This window comes from Manis pentadactyla, chromosome 1, assembly GCF_030020395.1.
Source record: "Manis pentadactyla isolate mManPen7 chromosome 1, mManPen7.hap1, whole genome shotgun sequence".
In the NCBI taxonomy this organism is placed as follows: Eukaryota; Metazoa; Chordata; class Mammalia; order Pholidota; family Manidae; genus Manis; species Manis pentadactyla.
The window spans coordinates 97,905,179-97,925,793 of record NC_080019.1 but is presented as its reverse complement, the minus strand read 5'-3'; the positions used below and the strand labels follow the sequence as shown (position 1 = coordinate 97,925,793).

Genomic DNA, 20,615 nt, shown 5'->3' with positions numbered 1-20,615 from the left:
TGACACTGGCCTCAGAAGTTGGCAGGGGATGTGCCCTATGCTGAGTAGGCATTCAATGAGCTTTCCTTTTCTTTCTGTTTTTCCTTGCTCTCTGCTGCCTGCAAGGCAGCTGCCATTCTCTGCTCCTCTCACTTGAATGAATTCTCCCTCATCTTGTACACTGATTTCCCTGTATCTATGAATTGAATTCCTCCCCAACAACTTTTTTGTTCATTTGTTTTCTTCCTTTTAGATAGACTATGTATTCTGTAACTTTTGTGTAACTAAATTTTCATTACATAAATTATTCTAAATACTTTACAAATCATTGTGAGGTTTATTACCTAATAAACAGGTTCTAAGTGGCAATTTTTACAGAAAAGATAATTTTGAAAGACCAAAATGGCTGTAAACTTGGAAATAATTGACATGAAATGACATCAGACAAATTTAGGTTAAAATTCAGATTCCCACAGCTAGTAATGGTAGTAAGTTTCTGATCTTTATTAAACGTTGACTTCCTCATCTGGAGAAGTGGTTAATAATATTTAACTCATGTATTTTTGCAATAAAATAATGTATGTGAATTGTCAACTCTACTGACCGGCACAATGAAGTATCAATAACAAATAAAAGGTCTTATATGTGCATGTTTGAAATTTTAACACAATATTCAGAACAAAAGTGGGCTTACATATGATTACACAGGTCTATAGCAAGCCTAATAGTGAGAGACTTACAAGTGAAAGTTCTTGTTTGCAAGAGGTAAAGAATGTAATTGCATTGAGAAGCCTGGTATTAAGCAGTTCATTAAGGTGTTTTTTTTTTTTTCATTTTGCCAGTTACACATTTCAAGGACTATACTCTGAAAGACATAAACTTCCTCACACTCTTCCAGCTGACAAATGTGACTTTTCTATAGAGTTTGGTGAAGATTGTTTACTATATTTTCCTTGTTTTGACCAAAAAATTGTGGCTTCTCATTACACTTACCTGCCTGTGGATCCTCTAAATAGGAAATTGCCAGCTTGAGGTTGGTATGACTTAGGTATTGGAGTGTGGAGGTTAGACAGACATATGTACAAAGCAGACATTTATTCAGTTAATATACTAACCCTGTGATTTGCAGAGCTTTATTTACAGAGTAATTGCATTGTTTCCTATTTTATCTTTTGCATTCCCTATTTACCTATTACATCTTTTGCATTCCAATTTTTATCTTTATAACTATGTAACTGGCAGGATTGAAAGTATACAGTATTTCAATAACAACACTTCCTTAGAACAATGTGTACATCTTTAAGTCTTAAAATGAGTATATGAAATCTGTACATTCTATAAAAGAGGAAAAAAACTTAAATTTCTGGTAGTGTTAAAAAAAACGTGCATTATCTGTTCAATTTCAGCTTCTGTGAGTTAAAGAAACTTCGTCATTCTTTTTCTTCATTGTTAAATGAGCTCCTGCAACCGTAAAGCATGAATCCAGTAATACTTTTGTAAATGAATCAATACCACATTCACACAATTAGCCTCTGAACAGATGTCAGAAAGTAAAGATTGGCTGCTTCTAGATCAAGTTGCTGCTGCCAACTCTCGCGAGCTTTGTCAGTAACAGTTGATTGTAATGTCAGTGCAGTCCAATTTACAGGCTGGAGCAGCCGCTGCTTACTGCATTTCCCTGAAGTATTACATTATTTCCACTCCTTGCAAACTTTATCATCTTTGTTGCCGTGAGTCCGGTAAGTTGTTCTCAATTTACATCTTCGTGCAGTGATGGAAGTTACTGTGAAGCTCATTCTGTGAGACTGTTATCCCTTCACTTGTTTGCTCTGCCCCTTGGGTGCTCTGTGGAGGACAGTTACAGCAAAAGGGACCGATGAAGCAAATGAGAGGGCACATGCATCAAATCTGCCTATTATTCAGGGAACACAGGGTGAGTCCATTGAACTGCTGAGGATATAATGAATGCATTCAACTTTGTATAAAGGATCGTAGCACTTGTGGAATCACATGCGATGTATGTTCTTAGTGCATTCCTTAAGGGAAAACATTCTATGCTGTTTTACTAAACGCATGGGTTAGTGAATCTTCGCTTAGAAGAAGAACAAAAATAGTCTTTGACTACTCTTACTCTATTTTTCTTTCCTTTTTCTTTTTTTAAGTGGCGTGAAATAGTTCTCTTATTGTCTAGCTTGACAGGGTACTTTTCTTAATCAAACATTTTGTCATCTGAAACTTTAACAATATCAATTGGCAAAGAATCAGGTCTAAGTTTCTTTTATCTAAAAGGAAATCTATTTCCTAATTTGATTTAAAAACTTTTTTCCTTTTTGCCTTGTTTGTCCCCTTTTAATATTCACTTGTGTTCAAATTATAGCAAAATATTTTGTTTTCTGTTACTTTATTATTATAGAAACAATAAGCAAATACAGACTTTATGTTCATCATATAATCTTGCAACCCTACCTTTATTTTGATATCAGCTCCTATTTAACCAGAGGATTGAGCATTGAGTATAAAATGCATGAATGATTAAATGAAACTGAAATGCAAACAAAATTATTTCATTATTTATGATTTCAATCGTAATTATTTTTTAATTTTAAGGGTATGGCTTCCAAATTTTTATGAATATTTTGCTTCATAATAAACTCAAGTAAGAGATACTATCACTAGTCTTTGTAATGCCTTCCACAATATAAACTACCTCATATTTATGATAAATATGATTATTTCACTTATGTACATACTTAAGGAGATGTCTGAGCTTTTAAAGAGTTGCTTTATATTTTAAATGACAATCTTTAGAATTCTCTGTGAATTTGAAAGAACATGGCATTTGTTTGCCAAGTAAAATTTCTAATTGGATTTGCAAAGTTCTGTTTTATTCTCCTAAGTTTGTTGGTTATTGTTTGTTTTTAATGTCCTGCTTTTTAAAGAACTATTTGGGATGCACCCCACAATTTAGGTTTTAAAATATGAGTTAATAGTATCTTACCAAGTCGTCGTATTTATAAGTTCAGTTTATGCTTTGATTCATTTCTTGGTAACAATTAATGATACATAGTTAAATTGTATGTTGTCTTTACTTTAATGTTTTCATGTCAAAATCTGCTCACTCTTATCAAAACTGAACTGTCCCAAATGTTAGAGAATTATAAATGAATAAACATCAACCTAAGAACTGAGTCAACTTTCAAGGCCTAAGATAACCCTCTAATTTTAAATGTTCAAATTATTCACACAGTGAAAAATCTGTGGATATTCTTCCTGCTTGAGGAGAGACGGATCTTATGCTACTCGCACCTCATAATGTATATAGTGTCTTCCATCTGTACATATCCTTTCAGTGCCCAGTGGGCATCTGAAGGATCCCTGAAAGATAGTATTATAGTCTATTTATAAACAGACTTCCTCAATTCCCCACTTCACTTAGACTGCAACAAAAAAAGCATTTTAGGTTTGGTATAAAGGCTTAGTTGTTTAAGTTTGACCAAATACATTTTAGTGGCATTAGTTCTACACTGTATTGTCTAGATGGCTCTTTCCCCAACATTTGAAAAGACTTTATTTTTCCATAGAAATATTACGTTTGTTATAAATTTTTAAAAGACAGGAAAATTAATTCTACACTCAGAAAACACTATTAAGAATATTTGACCATCTTTAAGAAGTCCTTGGGTGGCCAATTATTTTGAAAAATTGGTTGATATCCAATTATGGCAAATATGTGGCAAGGAAATAGCTCTTTACACCAATCATTTTATTGCACTCATATCTTATAGAATAACATTACATATTCCTTAAAATCGGTCAAGAAATTTTGATACTACATTCAAAATTTAATTAAAAATACAAAAATGAAGAAATTTTTTCCCTTTTTTTTTTAATTTTGAGAGTTATATTATTAAAAGTTTAGAGTATTTTCCAAAACTTGCCAGTAGATTTTGATTTTCTGGAGAAGAACTTGATAAACTTGGAACGTAGTATTCTTTATCTCTCAGGTTTTTCACTTTCCCACTCCCATCATTCATTTTCTTTTGCATTTCCAAACAAAACCTAAACCTCCTGCCTTTCTTTCAAATACTACAACAAAAAGTTAATTGATCTAAATTCAAATACACAGTTGTACTTGATATAAAAGTTTTCCTCATTCTTTATGATAAACATGTTATGTAGTCTCAGAATTTAAATTGTTTATTTAATGCAGTAGTAGCCAATTTGCACCAGAATTTATAGATGCAAAAACAATGAAGTTTTCTTGATTATTATAATTACTAGTAAAGATTTAGAGATATAGACTAATATTTTCTTAGTTTCTTGTGTTTCTCTTTTACTTGTTTAATCATGTGACAACATATACTAAAAATGTAAACATCTCTTAATGGCACAACAACAGAGTACTATGTAGGATTAGAGAATAACAGGTTATGAAAAGAACAAAATAATGCTTGTTTAAATAAAATATTACAGCTAAATATAAAAACACTAGCATACACAAACAGAGAGTATGTGAGGAAATGCATACTTTTGCATTAAAGTTTTGCTTTAAATATGACATAGCACTAACCAACACGTAGCATGTTGGTGAGTTGGAATTATATTGCCATTTTTGGGGTGAATGCATGTTTATGATGATTTTTTTAAATGTTACTAATTGTGCTATTTACAAAGTGATGACTATAGGTTACTGATGAGAAAAAAAAATTATTATTCCTTTAAGTCACACTATATAACATTAATACCTAATTCGCACAAAATATAAAAAATAGTTATGTAAATCAAACTGATATGGAAATGATATTACAACTTTTTAGGTGTTAATAGTAGCTATTTCTTAACATATGCAATGAAAATTATTACATTTATGAATTACATAAGAAAACAAAATATTTTGGTAGTAATTATACTTGCTGTGCAATAAAATGAATAAACTGTAGAACAAAACTTTTAAAATTATCAGCAACAAACAATTATTAGGGTTTAGTGTTCAGTTTATAAAGACAAAATAACATTTACATAAAACCAAGAAAAAAGTAGGTGATCTTTACATTAGACTCAGGAAAACATTGACTGAGCTAGGCCAAAGGGAGGATGAATACTGTCAGAGATTTGTGACTAATCTGCTAAAATGTAGCTGAGAGTAAGCCAGCTTTTATCTTAATTCCTTTTTCCTTTCCAAAGCAGGTTTTTAAAAATGAAACAAAATAAATAAATCACAGCATTTTGTTCTTCTCCAAATGTCGAGCTCCAATTATTTACAAGAAAGGAATTAGAAATTATCAAAAAAAAAATGTGTATTAGCACTGCTTTTAAAACTCCTTAACTTCAGAAATATTAAGTTTCATTAGTATCAAGTCTATAGGACTCTTTACAGAATTATTAAATTTTGTTTGCTTATTAGTACCTATAAAAATTACATTTATTATGATTATAATAATACCCAAACATCATAATAGTACAGAAATAGTATTAAAATATTATATGCTTCAGTACTATATTTTGTTGGTCTTAGTACAAATTCAATTATATCAAAATTGAGAACATTAAAAAATACCTAGTTTGATTTTTTAGAATCTTATTCTTACAGCAATCATAATATATGGATGTATATATATATATATATATATGTGTGTGTGTGTGTGTGTGTGTGTGTGTGTGTATATACATTATATATGCACATACCTATAGACATCAATAAAATTAGATATATATAGACACAGACACAGGCATAAATAAAAATAGAGACAGTGACAGAGAGGGAAATGGAGATACAACCATAAGAGTGCATACTGAACAAAATACTGTACACAATGGATTTGATTTTTCAGATATTTTGGAGGCATCAAAAAATACTTGTTGATCACTAGCATATCATGAGCAGTGGTGACTAAGGCTGATTTAAAATCTGAGCATCCTAGATGTTGGACAGCTATCAGGATGGGGTCTTGTTTTCTACCTTCTAAAACAATCTAAATTTCAAAGAATACAAATGTTCAGTGCTCACAGGATTAGCTCCTTGGATACATAGGTTGGATTTATAATTATAGTATCAAAAAATAATAAAGGACAGATTTTGTACTTTTATGGACCTTTGTCATTATTGTGTAGATGAGAATCATTATTTATATTTAACTATTTTAATGTTTTCCTTTAATTGTTTAAAGGTGTTCATTCATTTAAATGATAACCTTCATTAAATTTTTCTGTCCCTCTATCACATGGAATTTCAGAATCTGATTTTTAGATTTTTTTTAAAGAAACTCAGGTGTGCATTATAAATTTTTAATAAAATTTTAACCTCCCCAATTAGTCTCTTTATGTCATCAAATAAATATTATTTAATCAAATGTCAAGTAATTAAGATTTTGTAGGCCTCAAAGATTACTTTTCCTCCTTCATTTTTCCCAGTAATTTCCCAGCTTTTGTCCTCTTATTTCACCCAATTTTTCCACTTTCAAACTGCAAGTAAATCTGAGCATATTAACACTTAACTTCACTTGTGCTCATACTTTAATCAATTATCAAATTAACAGATGTGCCTTGAGTAATCCCTCAGTGTAAAATTCCTCCGGATTCACTGTATTCTCTCATATATCACATTATCAGTCACTGTTTCCCTCCACTGTCATTGTAATTCAGGAAGAGAAACCCTTCTTGATTATTCAATTTCAGAGAAATTATCAGATAGATATCTGTAACCCTACCTTTCCAGTTTTTCCCAGAGGTCTTTATAGTGGTGGCAGATATGTTAGTTTTCATAATTTGTAGGATGAATGCCAACTACCATTTACTTAACATTCTGTGAATAGATTGACCAAATTCTTTTCTGCCCAAAGACTAAGATCCAATAGAGGAACAAAGCACTAAGCAAAAAAGGACCACAGAAGGGACCATGGGAACAGAAAAAAGGCAGTAACAGAAGTCTAAAGATCCTTGAAGGTCCTTCACCTTCTTCACAGCTCTGTCAAGAGCCAGTCAGCCATGAATAGAATGGTACATATTTTAGAGAATATGTGGGTATGTATTTCATTCTCTAACCAAAGAAGAAATTATATATTTGATAAGCTGACTACCACTGAATGCCACTTTTGGTGGGGCTATGTATGGTACAGAAGTACATATATATATGCCTGGGACAAACTTCCTCTTTAGAATACTAAATCTTCCTTTCAGAGACTCATGAATGAATCTTCCCAAACTGAAATAAGTGGAATTTCTATGTTTCCATTCCATTGATTTCTAAATTGAGTACTAAAATATCTCCATTTTCTGTTTATTTTTTTACATAAGCCTTTAAAGTGGTAGATTTATTATTCACAACTTGTAGGAATAATAAGAACTACTATACTTTAGTTAACTATCATCAATAAAATATAATACTAGATGCATGAGACTGTTAAAATTTCCTAACTTACCTCTCTTTCAGAAATCAATATGCAGAGCAAGGGCACAATCACATGCACCCAATTGCTCTTGCAGTTTCTTCTGCTCTGGGTGCTTAACGGGAAGTCACACACTGAAGAGGACATCATAATTACAACCAAGAATGGAAAAGTCAGAGGGAAGAACTTGCCAGTTCTTGGTGGCACCGTAACAGCCTTTCTTGGAATTCCATATGCACAGCCACCTCTTGGTAGACTTCGATTTAAAAAGCCGCAATTCTTGACCAAGTGGTCTGATGTGTGGAATGCCACAAAATATGCAAGTTCTTGCTATCAGAACATAGATCAAGGTTTCCCAGGCTTCCCTGGATCAGAGATGTGGAACCCAAATACTGATCTCAGTGAGGACTGTTTATATCTGAATGTGTGGATTCCAGTACCTAAACCAAAAAATGCTACGGCAATGATATGGATCTATGGTGGTGGTTTTCAAACTGGAACATCATCTTTACCTGTTTATGATGGCAAGTTTCTGGCTCGAGTTGAAAAAGTTATTGTGGTTTCAATGAACTATAGAGTGGGTGCCCTAGGATTCTTAGCTTTACCAGGAAATCCTGAGGCACCAGGGAACATGGGCTTATTTGATCAACAGCTGGCACTTCAGTGGGTCCAAAAAAATATAGCAGCTTTTGGTGGAAATCCTAAAAGTGTGACTCTCTTTGGAGAAAGTGCAGGAGCGGCTTCAGTTAGCTTTCATTTGTTTTCTCCTAGAAGCTACCCATTGTTTACCAGAGCAATTCTGCAAAGCGGGTCCTCTAATGCCCCTTGGGCAGTAAAATCTCCTGATGAAGCTAGGAACAGAACATTGGTTTTAGCTAAATTTATTGGTTGCTCTAGAGAAAGTGAGACTGAGATAATCAAATGCCTTCGAAACAAAGATCCCCAGGAAATTCTTCGGAATGAAGTATTGGTTGTCCCCTCTGATACTCTCTTGTCCATCAACTTTGGTCCAACTGTGGATGGTGATTTTCTCACTGACATGCCAGACACACTACTCCAACTTGGACAGTTCAAAAAAACCCAGATCTTGGTGGGTGTCAATAAAGATGAAGGGACAGCGTTTTTAGTATATGGTGCGCCTGGTTTCAGCAAAGACAACAACAGTATCATAACTAGGAAAGAATTTCAAGAAGGTTTAAAAATGTTTTTTCCAGGAGTGAATGAATTTGGAAGGGAATCGATCCTTTTCTATTACATAGACTTATTAGACGATCAGAGAGCTGAAAACTACCGTGAGGCCTTGGATGATGTTCTTGGGGATCACAATATCATATGCCCTGCCTTGGAGTTCACCAAAAAGTTCTCAGAATTGGGACATGATGCCTTTTTCTACTATTTTGAACACCAATCCTCCCAACTTCCTTGGCCAAAATGGATGGGAGTGATGCATGGTTATGAAATTGAATTTGTCTTTGGTTTACCCCTCGAAATAGTTAATTACACAAAAGCTGAGGAGATTTTGAGTAGATCAATGATGAAACGCTGGGCAAACTTCGCAAAATATGGGTAAGTGTCAATTATTGTCATTGTTCTCATTTGGTTTGGTTTTGTTTGTTTTTGCTTAGCTTTGCTGCATCTCTGGCATAGAATTCAGTGAGAACACACCAAGTCTTAACTATGTATTCTCTTTTTACCTTAAACTGGTTCTGCTTTTTATTATGTAGTGAATTTCAATTCCTTGTGTCAGGGTACTTAAAAGCTATCATCAAATAACTTTTATGAAAAACATTTTCTGGTTTCCTTTCCAAAACACTGCAAAATACATTATCAATGTTTGACAAAGTTTGTATGTATGTAGATTTTTACCTTGAGAACCAAAATTACCATGACCACACATTTTTACCTTAAAATTTATAGTGGTCACATGGTTTGTAAAGAGTAGGAATGTATCTTCTCATGCTTTTAAGCAATGGGACATGATACATGAGGAAACACGTGCCTGCTCAGGAAAATTGAAGGGCAAGATAGTGATGGAGTTGGCCCTCAGATTACCCAAAATAAAAAATTTTCCATTTTATCAATTTTTTTTTTAGCTAGTAAGTTTGTTCAGAACCTTCAGGTGACCAGTGTTGGACAGGAGGTATAAGGATTTTCATGTAGCTAAACTGTTTTCCACTTGAGCAGTCATAGGGCTGATGTTGGGTAATCAGAGACATTATAAAATAACATTTTCTCTCATATTACATCATATTATGTTATAAATATTGTGATATTACACCAAGAATAAGAAGAAAAAATCTATTTGAATACATTCTCTAATTCATATATTTTCTAAATATACAAATGCATGTGTATAGAAAAATACATTTGTGGAACCCCAAAATGAATTTTATACATTAGAATAATTTGTATCAGTTAGAATAACAAAAGAAATAGAAATTTGAGAATCTACTTTTCAACGGAGTTTTTCAAAAAACTCACAAGTTGATTGATGCATTAACCCAATCTATCTCGTGTACTGTCTTTTATAATTGAAAAAATGTTATAGTGATATTGTATTTCTGTTTATTTTACCATTCTTCATTTGGAATTCATGTAAATTCCATGTTACTGTATGTGTCTCTCTGTAAGGTATTCATATGATATAATCTAAAAATTTTTGATATTTATCCACTGTGTATAAAGCTAAAATTCTTTCATTGGTCATTAAGAGGCATCGATAATGTTATTGTCACCTGCATTTCCCAACAACACCTGGCTGCTTGGTAGGCCAGTGATCTCATGAATACCAAAGATTCCAAGCTTAACTATGCCTTAGAGCCTTGTAGTTGCTGTGTCTTTCTTTAGAACATCTACCCCTCTCCTTTTTAATGACATAAGTGCTACTATGTTTTTTAAGGTCCTGAGTACCTACATGTTTCATCTATGGTATTTTTAATTCTTAGAGTTATAATTGCTTCAGACCTTTTTGTTACTCTCAAAAGAAGTTATTAACTGTAACTTGTCTAAATGCTATCTTTCACTGTATGCTGAGCCTCCTAACTACACTAAGCTAGCTTCTTGACAGAGAAACTATGATTTTAAAGAATATTCATTAAAGTACTGACATGGGTATATATAATACTTAATAATAGTTAATGATTGAGAACAAATAGGGGTTAGTTATGAGTAAAGATATATATTTTTTCCAAGATATGTAGGCTATTATATTATCTGTAGCTGTGCATTGCCTTATGCTTTCTCAACATCAACCTAAATTTCTACTGAAGAAGGACATCTTATTACCAAAGATGCACTAGAATTACTTATATCTGATTCTGTCCTCTCCCTAAAAGCCATATCCATATTACATAATTTGAATATGTTTTTAATTCTTTCTTATAATTCTGAAGATAATAAATAATTTAAGACAAAATATTTCATAAAGTTACTGTATTGATGACTCTACGTTTTAAAGGACTTCATATTTTGTATGTTGAAATCATCAGGCAATTTATATTTTCTTGTATTACTATTAGAATCCCCAATTTCCTGGGGATTCTAGTTTTCATCTGGTATTTACCTTCATGCTGAAGTCCTTTAGGATTTCTTATTGTGCAGATAGGCAAGTTACAAATTCTGTTAGCCTTCTTTTATCTGAAAATGCCTTTATTTTATTACAATTGAAGCACTTCTTTAAGCATATAGAATTCTGAGTAGATCTTTTTTTTTATTCTTTCATCAGTTGAAAGATGTCTTCCATTATTCTTCTCATCTCTTCAGTCCTGATGTGAAGTGAGCCTTTATTCGTATGATTTTCCCCCTGTATTGTGGTATCTTTTTTCCCCATCTGATTGATTTCAGAATTTCCTCTTTATCTTTGGTTTGCAATAGTTTGTCCATAATGTTGCCAAGCATAATTTTTTTGTTCTTTGTTTCTGGGGGCATTTTTTTGGTCTGGGTTTTACTAAGGTTCTGACTGATTTTTAATGTCACAGTTGAGATATTTGGGGTCAGTATTTCATCAAATATTCTTTCTGCCTCATTCACATTCTCAACTCCTTTTGAAATACAATTATACAGACACCAGGCTTTCACAGTGGTTCCACAGGTCTCTAAAGTTCTGGTCTTTTTTCTTCAGTTTTGCTTCTATTTTTCAAATTAGACACTATTTATTGATTTCTCTACAATCTCATGAACAATTTCACCTTCTCTAATTTGTGGTTGAACCATCCAGTGATTTTTTATTTCACTTATTTTAGCTTTCAGATCAAAAATTTCCTTTTCTAAATAGTTTCATTTCTCTGCTAAGAGTTCTTCCCTGTTCCCTATTTTTTAAAGTATTATTATCTAAGTTCTTGAACATATTAAAAATACCTTTGAGGTTTTGTTTGCTCAGCCAATATCTGGTTCATGGGGTTCAGTTTTTATTTTCCTACTTTTTTGCATTCCACTTCTTCCTAGACTTTGTGGATGTGCTGTGTACATCCCATATTATTTTGTCATCCTCTGAAGAATGTATGCTGCCACTGAATAATACTTTTTTAAAATTTTACCAGGAAGTTCGCTTAAGGGATGTGTATAGACTTGAATTTGTCTCAAATGTGTAAAAGGCTTTGTTTGAAATTTTATAGTGTGGATCCATGGAAGGTTCAAGGTACTTTATAGACCTTCCAACTTGGCAGGACTTAAAGCACAGAAGTTTGTATTGTAAGGATTTGTAGGTACTTGGCTAAGAGTCTGTTAGGGCAGGATTAGGTTAAACCTAATAGCATTCCTTACTTCTAATGTATGGTCTTCCAGGCTGCTGGACACTGAGTATTTAAGAGGCATTAATGAGATGTAAACAAATGAGGTGCTGACAATATAATGAGAGTTATTCACTCCATTTTTTCCCATCTCTTTTCTGCTCTCAGCCCTGCAGCGTCTTCTCTCTGGTAGTCCTGTTACAGCATACCCTGCCTGTATTCAGCCCGAGCCTCAGCCAGAGATCTGTAGGCAACACCTGCAGAGAATTCTAGACCACCTCCTTTGCCTACCTCTCTCCTGTCTGGACTACTTTCCACAGGTCCCAGGTGCACCTGTATCCAGAACTCTTATTTCTGTCTCTTAACGTCAGTGGAGCTACGCTACTCTGCTTAGGCTCAAACTCCCTGAATCTTGGATAAAAAGTTATTCTCATGTGATCAGCTGTGGTAAAGGTGGACTCTGCCTCCTTCAAATGAGACAGAATTGTGCTACTTACTATCCAGTTCCTAAAACTCTTTGCCTTGTTTGGTTCTTTGTCTGGTTGTTTGTTTTGGGAGGGCTTATTGGTGTTTGGTTTTTTTGTCCAGTATTCTAATTTTTTATGATAAGGAGGCTCTCCAGTTTCACCCACTCCACTGTGAATGAAGATGAAAGTCCAACCTGTTCCCCCATCTGTATTTTAAGACAATTATAACATTTGTAGTTCTCATTCTGTTACATGAAATTTATTCTTTCAGTTACTTTAAGAGATCTTATCACTTTCCAAGATACACAAAATCCTCTTAAATTGGACATGTTGGCAAAAATAAAGGAAACATTATTCTGTGGTCATAAGAATTGCATTCAAATTGGTATCTTTAGTTGCAGTGTTTGAGCTTCCTTACAAAACAAAAACCACAATATCATCTCAGCCTTTGCTAATTGGAATTACCACCTACAGATACTTCGCTTTCTCCTGTTTTTCCCTCAATCCCATCTCTAAAAAAGAGCTTAAAAATGTTTACATATCTTTGCTATTGTAAACAGTGTAGTGATAAACATAGGGGAGCAGGGAAAAAGAAAGAGGGCATTACTATTAGCATGTATAGTGTGAGGGGGGCACGGGGAGGGCTGTGCAACACAGAGAAGACAAATAGTGATTTCACAGCATCTTACTATGCTGATGGACAGTGACTGTGAAGGGGTATGTGGGGGGGACTTGGTGAAGGGGGGAGCCTAGTAAACATAATGTTCTTCATGTAATTGTAGATTAATGATACCAAAATAAATAAATAAATAAATAAATAAATCTTTTACAAATAGCACGCAGGTCCATTTATGCATTGCACCCCTTATCTTACACTAATATATGTTGAAATATCAACACAACCTACATATATACCCATTGATCATTCATCCAAGCAGTAACTTGATAGCCAAGAAATTAAATAAAGCAGCTCTCCATGATATCCTTTCAGCACTACTTCCATGATACAGGAAATTGGTCAAATCAAACTTGATTTATCAGGGAGACCAGAAGAGTTGAAGCAGGAAAATAAGCCAGAACACAATTAGTAGCATAATGTAAGATAGAAGAATTACTTCCTATCCTTGCAGAGCATCTTCATTTACTATAATCTCTCTTGGTGCTATATTCAGAGATCCTCCAGTACATAAGGCAAGAGAGCCATTCATGATGTAGTTACACAGTTTTTCCAATTGTATGTTACAGCCCTGCTCTGCCCAGCATTAATCCTTCTACAGATACTATGTATGTATAATATTAGGCAGGTAACTTAAAATTCCTTACTGTTTTTCTTTATCTGTAGAATGGGAATATGAAAATACCTCCTTTCTCCCATAGTGAAACATATGTTATAATTGCATCCTTTCCATTAAAAATGATAATTTTTGCCCAGCAGGCATAAATTACTTCAACCTATTTTTATCTAAGACTAAACTTGCTTCCCCAAAAAAATGTACAATTGTTTAACTTCCTGGCTCAACATTAATTAATCAATTAGGTCTTCAAACAAATAAAGAGAAACTGCAAAATTGAAGCAAGTTACTTGCTCTGTCTTTTCATTTATTCAAAGATTACTTATTCAAAGGCGCTGTAAAGTAGTTAACATTTCCTAATGCATGTTTTGTTAGAAATAAATATTCTGACACAAGTCACTTTTCTTTTGTCCTATTTTGATATCATGAAGCCAAAAAATTTACTTAAAAAGAATTGTAAGTAACTTCATAGCAGTATACGTGCTGCTATTCTCATGTATTCTATTCATTTATTATTTAGTCTCTTACATTACAAGGAAGTTTATCACAAAAAGAACAATTTATTAAATGGGAAAAAAATATATTACTTAAACTGCCAATCTTTTGGTACACTGATCTATAAAAAATAAATATCAATAGTTCCTGATTTTTGTACTGGGATTTAGGTGCAATTAAACTAAATGCTAAGCCAAACAAAGATGAACTATGAGTCAAGAATATTAACTTTCACTTTCTTGTATTATCCATTCACCAAACTGCCTTCACCATGAATTACTGAAAGCAGTCATTAAATATGCTTAAGAAATACATTTGGTTGCAAAGTTATAATTTTAATGTTACCACAAGGATACCAGCCTGGTTAATGTTACAAGGGTAAAGACAGAAAACAGACTAAAATTAGACATCATGAGATATAGAGACATGTTTAAGTTTGTGCAATACTGTCATCTGGCCATCTAGTGCAATTACTATCAGGCTTATAATTAGGTTTTCTGACAGATAATAGTTCATGTGATTTCCAGAGTGAAGAAAAAAATCCTTACCCTCTGATTCTATATTTATTTGTGGAACATTATCATAATTAACCTAACTGGAACATTTTGATGACTTCACAAAAGGGTAAGGATTCGAATCTCCTGAGATTTACTCTATTGCTATCATAATAACATCAATGTTCTATCACTTCATATCTTTTTTCCCCTGGGGAATTAAATGAAGAATTACTCAGTAGAGAGTAAAACAATGTTAGCTGTAGTGTTCCTGTAAAGTACCTTAAATTTAACAGATAGAATATAAATGTAGGTGAAAAAAATATACACATTAGTGTAACTTATTTGAAAAGGAAGAATTATGTTATAGGATAATTTAAAGTGTACATAAGATCACTTGCAAAACCATTTCAGAGTGCAGCAATATCTTACCATCAGTGAAAGTGGAAGGAGAAGAAGAAACCAGATTCCCCAAAGGGCTACATCGATGAAGATAGCCATAAAACTAAAACATGTTTGAAAAGTGTTTTGAAATGCTTTATCACAGTCGAGTAGGGGAAAACTAATGCTTTTGTAGTATAAAGGGTCTCATTAAAACATGGAAAATATTTATAGCATCCATTTTTATAGCATCCATTTACTTGGAAATAACGTGATTTGTTCTCTCTCTTCAGCCAAATATTTTGTGTATTTGGAAAAAGTATAACGTTCCATCCATCTGTAAATCTTAAATTCAGTCTGAAATCAGAATTATTCAATTGTTTTTTAAAAACTAAAAATAATAATTTTAGTAATTTATGTATAAATGAAATACTTCAAAAGACTTGTCAGGTATACAAGAAGAGTTTAAATATCACAAAGTAACAATGTAGTAGCCACAATGTGATTTTAAAAACTTTACTGAATGAAATACCTTGTTTCTCCAATTGTTCCATAATAAGATGTGACTGAAATGTGTTTGGTCACACTGAAAAGCTCCAAAAAATTATTCTTGCTCCAACTTCCCTTGCCAAACAATAATGCTCAAGATCAGACTGCTAAAAAACATAACTCCACCCTCTTTTATTTTCTCTTTGTTACTTTTTTTCCTGGACTCCTTCATATTAGCATGACAGGTACTATTAAACTGTTGGGATGATCTATAGATTTATTATAAATGAAATGTTAGTATAAACTTGTCAACAGCTTTCTGTTATATAACAGTAAGTGAGTCTTTATCTTATCTAAATTAATTAATTTCAGTGTATCAGTCTTTAAGGATTGATATCAAAATAATATTTGTTTTATGACTACATGTAAAATATTAATTACAAAAGTGTGTTTTCCTTCATAAACCATTACAAACCAAAATAACAGTGCAATCATGTCAAGTGTTTGAATTTCATGTTTGCTTAAAACCCAATATGCAACATGCTTTTGCTAGTTTGATAATATTTCTGGAAGTATGACAAATTAGCTTGAAATAAAAATCTACATTTTTAATGGACCACTAGCCAATCACAAGTTTAATTTTTTTGTAAGGTTGGGTCACATATTATGGAGTATTATTTATTCATTCTTCCATTAGGTCATTCAACATATTTGAAAGCCTGGTTGCACCAAGAATAACGTAGGTGACAGGGATACAGGAGTAATCAACATATACACAGGAAAAGAGGGAAAAAAAAGGAAAATAGTGAGGGAGAAAAAACACAGAGAAAATCTCTATCTTCAGGGGCCATATAATCTAATAGAAGGAAAAAGACAATGAACAAAGATGTGATATGTCTTATAATGATCAGAGCTATGACAAGATACTAAGCAAAGTTAGTTAACAGCAAAGGGCAAGCAGTGAGTGGAACGCAGTGTAATGCGTAGAGTGGCAGCCCCTGACAAATTTGTATTAGAATGGAGTGTATCAGTCATGCGGATATCAAGGGGGGAGTTTTCTCAGAAAAGAAAGCAGCAAAGACCTAACTTGAGACAAGCATTTAGGATATTGCAACTAGCAAGAAAGCTAGTGTAGCTGGAAGAATATATGTGAGGGGAAAGTAGTAGAAGGTAAAGTCAAAGAGTACAGAGGGTCAGATATATAGGATCTAAAGCTTAGATAAGTCGTGGGAATTTAATCTGAATGAAATGCTAAACCATGTAAGAGTTGGGGCAGTTGAGTGACATAATTTGACTGATGCTTTATAAACATCTCTCTGATTGGTAGGTAAATTAGGGTGAAGAAGAGAGAAGAGCTAGGAAGTTATTATTGCAACCAAGCTAAAAAGTGATGGCGTGTTGGATTAGGTGCACATTGAAAGAAATGGTCAGATTGAGTATGTACAGATATACCTCATAGACATTGCAGGTCTAGATCACTACAATAATGTATATATCACAATAAAGTGAGTCAAATGAATTTTTTGTTTCCCAGGGCATATAAAACGTGTTATGTTTGCACTGCAGTGTAGCCTATTAAGTGTATAATAACATTATGCCTACAAAAACAATGTGTATACCTTAATTTCATTTTTTTTTTTGAGGGCATCTCTCATATTTATTGATCAGATGGTTGTTAACAACAATAAAATTCTGTATAGGGGACTCAATGCTCAATGCACAATCATTAATCCACCCCAAGCCTAATTCTCATCAGTCTCCAATCTTCTGAAGCATAACAAACAAGTTCTTACATGGTGAACAAATTCTTACATAGTGAATAAGTTCTTACATGATGAACAGTACAAGGGCAGTCATCACAGAAACTTTCGGTTTTGATCACACATTATGAACTATAAACAATCCGGTCAAATATGAATATTCGTTTGATTTTTATACTTGATTTATATGTGAATTCCACATTTCTTCCTTATTATTATTATTATTATTATTATTATTTTTAATAAAATGCTGGAGTGGTAGGTAGATGCAAGATAAAGGTAGAAAACATAGTTTAGTGCTGTAAGAGAGCAAATGTAGATGATCAGGTGTGTGCCTGTAGACTATGTGTTAGTCCAAGCTAGACGAGGGCAACAAAACATCCACGGATGCAGAAGATTTCTCTCAAAACAGGGGGGGTGAGGTTCTAAGCCTCACCTCTGTTGATCCCCAATTTCTCACCTGATGGCCCCCCTGCGACTGTGCCTGTCTTAGGTTGTTCCTCCCTTGAGGAATTTTACCCGTCTCTGGCTAACCAGTCATCTTCCGGGGCCATACAAGGAGATGTAAAGTTGGTAAGTGAGAGAGAAGCAATATTGTTTGAAAAGGTTGGCTTTTTACTTCTTTGCAGATTTATGCCCTGTGGGTTTTATGCCCAACATTTGTCTTGAGGTATCTTTATCACTTGGAAGAATTATGATACTTGGTAAATTCGATTTGAGGCACGAATTCAATTTAAGGGTTGTAATTAGGAAGGAAGAAGAAAAGCTATAGGAGTAGCAGACGGAAGAAAACATGGGAAGATTGATTATTTCATTGACATATCTTCTTGTAGAGTAAATTCAGCAGGTATAGGTTTTAAACTACCAATTAAATTGTGTACACACATTAACATAATAAGAATACAGCTACATAACCAAAGCAGATCTATAATTACCAGCCATCTCCAGTGAAAGCAAAAAAACCAGTTAGGCACCCTAGGCATTTGTGAAAACCTATCTATTATATGGTGAATATTGTCCAACTGAACTTGAACAGTTTGAGAGAAATCAGACAAATTAAAACAACCCATTCTTGGGGACTGTTGACATCCCATATGTTTTTTTAACAGTAGATAGGCTGTAGTCATAAGATTTTGGAGCGCTACAACTTGCATTTCTTCTAATTCTTGGTTGAGTTCCAACAGTATAGATCCAGTCAAATTTGTTGTTTTACTGTATGCACAGGCCAGCTTAGATATCTCCTTCCTCATTCCCATGGCAAGTCCAGGAACCAGTGGGATGAATGCAGTTACAACTGCAGCATCGCCTGGATCTTTGTTGAGGATTTTGCTGCTCATCTTCTGGTATGACTCTTCCAGAGAGTGCTGATGTTGGAAGTTCTTCTTCATATCGTATCTTAGTTCATTTTCTGGGTAGCCAAATTAGCCTTTGATCCTCTGTATAAACACAAACAGACCCTTTGCCCACACTTTGATATGCCCTTTATACCATTGTGTAGAACTCAATGGAGGTCACTACACAGGAACTGCTTTTTTTTCTGTTTCTTCTTAAAGAGAAAGGAATATTATCAGAAAAGTGTACCTCCATAGCCGATCATCTGACACCATTTAAGTGATCAAAATTAAGGATATTTAAAGCATGCATTAATCTTTGATTTACAGTTAGTTTTATCCTATCAGGAAGTTATCCCCCTTTTCTTTCTTTCTTTTTTTTTTGTTATCTTTAATCTACACTTCATGAAGTATATTATGTTTACTAGGCTCTACCCTATACCAGGTCCCCCTTATAAACCCCTTTACAGTCATTGTCCAACAGCATAGCAAAATGTTGTAGAATCACTACTTGTCTTCTCTGTGTTGTACAGCCCTCCCCTTTCTCCCACCTGCCCATGTATGCTAATATTAATAACCAACTTCTTCTTCACCCCCTTATCACTCCCTATCCACCCATCCTCCCCAGTCCTTTTCCCTTTGTTAGTCCATTCTTGGGTTTTGTGATTCCACTGCTGTTTTTTTTTTTATTTTTATTTATTTATTTATTTATTTATTAAAGGGTAGTTGACAACAGTATTACATTACATTAGTTTCAGGTGTACAACACAGTGATTCAACATTTATCTACATGATAATTCTAGGTACCAGCTATCACCATACCAAGTTGTTACAATATTTTGACTATATTCCTTATGCATAACATTACATCCCGGTTACTTATTTATTTTACAATTGGAAGTGTGTTTATATATATATATATATATTTTGTGAGGGCATCTCTCATATTTATTGATCAAATAGTTGTTAACAACAATAAATTTCTGTATAGGGGGGTCAATGCTCAATGCACAATCATTAATCCACCCCAAGCCTAATTTTCGTCAGTCTCCAATCTTCTGATGCATAACGAACAAATTCTTACATGGAGAACAAATTCTTACATAGTGAATAAGTTACATGGTGAACAGTGCAAGGGCAGTCATCACAGAAGCTTTCGGTTTTGTTCATGCATTATGAACTATACACAGTCAGTTCAAATATGAATATTCATTTGATTTTTAAACTTGATTTATATGTGGATACCACATTTCTCTATTATTATTATTTTTAATAAAATGCTGAAGTGGTAGGTAGATACGAGATAAAGGTAGAAAACAGAATTTAGTGTTGTAAGAGAGCAAATGTAGATGATCAGGTGTGTGCCTGTAGACTATGTGTTAATCCGAGCTAGACGCGGGCAAGAAACATCCATGTATGCAGAACATTTCTCTCAGAACATGAGAGGGGAGGTTCTAAGCCTCACCTCTGCTGCTCCCCATTTTCTCACCAGATGGCCCCCTGCGACTGTGCCTGTCTTAGGTTGTTCCTCCCTTGAGGAATCTTACCCGTCTCTGGCTAACCAGTCATCTTCCGGGGCCATACAGGGAAATGTTAAGTTGGTAAGTGAGACAGAAGCCTTATTGTTTGAAAAGGTTAGCTTTTTACTTCTTTGCATATTTATGTCCTGTGGCTTCTATGCCCAGAATTTGTCTTGAGGTGTCTTTACCACTTGGAAGAATTATGATACTCGGTAAATTCGACATGTGGCACGAGTTCTATTTAAAGGTTGTGATTAGGTAGGAAGAAGAAAAGCTATAGAAGTAGCAGGTGGAA

The 20,615-nt window shown here is 33.7% G+C and overlaps 1 protein-coding gene across 1 annotated transcript in view; it reads left to right on the top strand.

Moving 5' to 3' along the window:
* The first annotated feature begins 1,589 nt into the window (after window positions 1–1,589).
* The window catches only part of BCHE (butyrylcholinesterase), a 58,518-nt gene continuing 39,492 nt past the window's right edge, over window positions 1,590–20,615 (top strand). Inside the window, exons 1-2 of the mRNA XM_036898362.2 lie at window positions 1,590–1,718; window positions 7,409–8,930. Of these exons, the coding sequence (XP_036754257.2) occupies window positions 1,604–1,718; window positions 7,409–8,930 (1,637 nt within the window). The 5' untranslated portion in view covers window positions 1,590–1,603. The remainder of the gene's footprint in view (window positions 1,719–7,408; window positions 8,931–20,615) is intronic.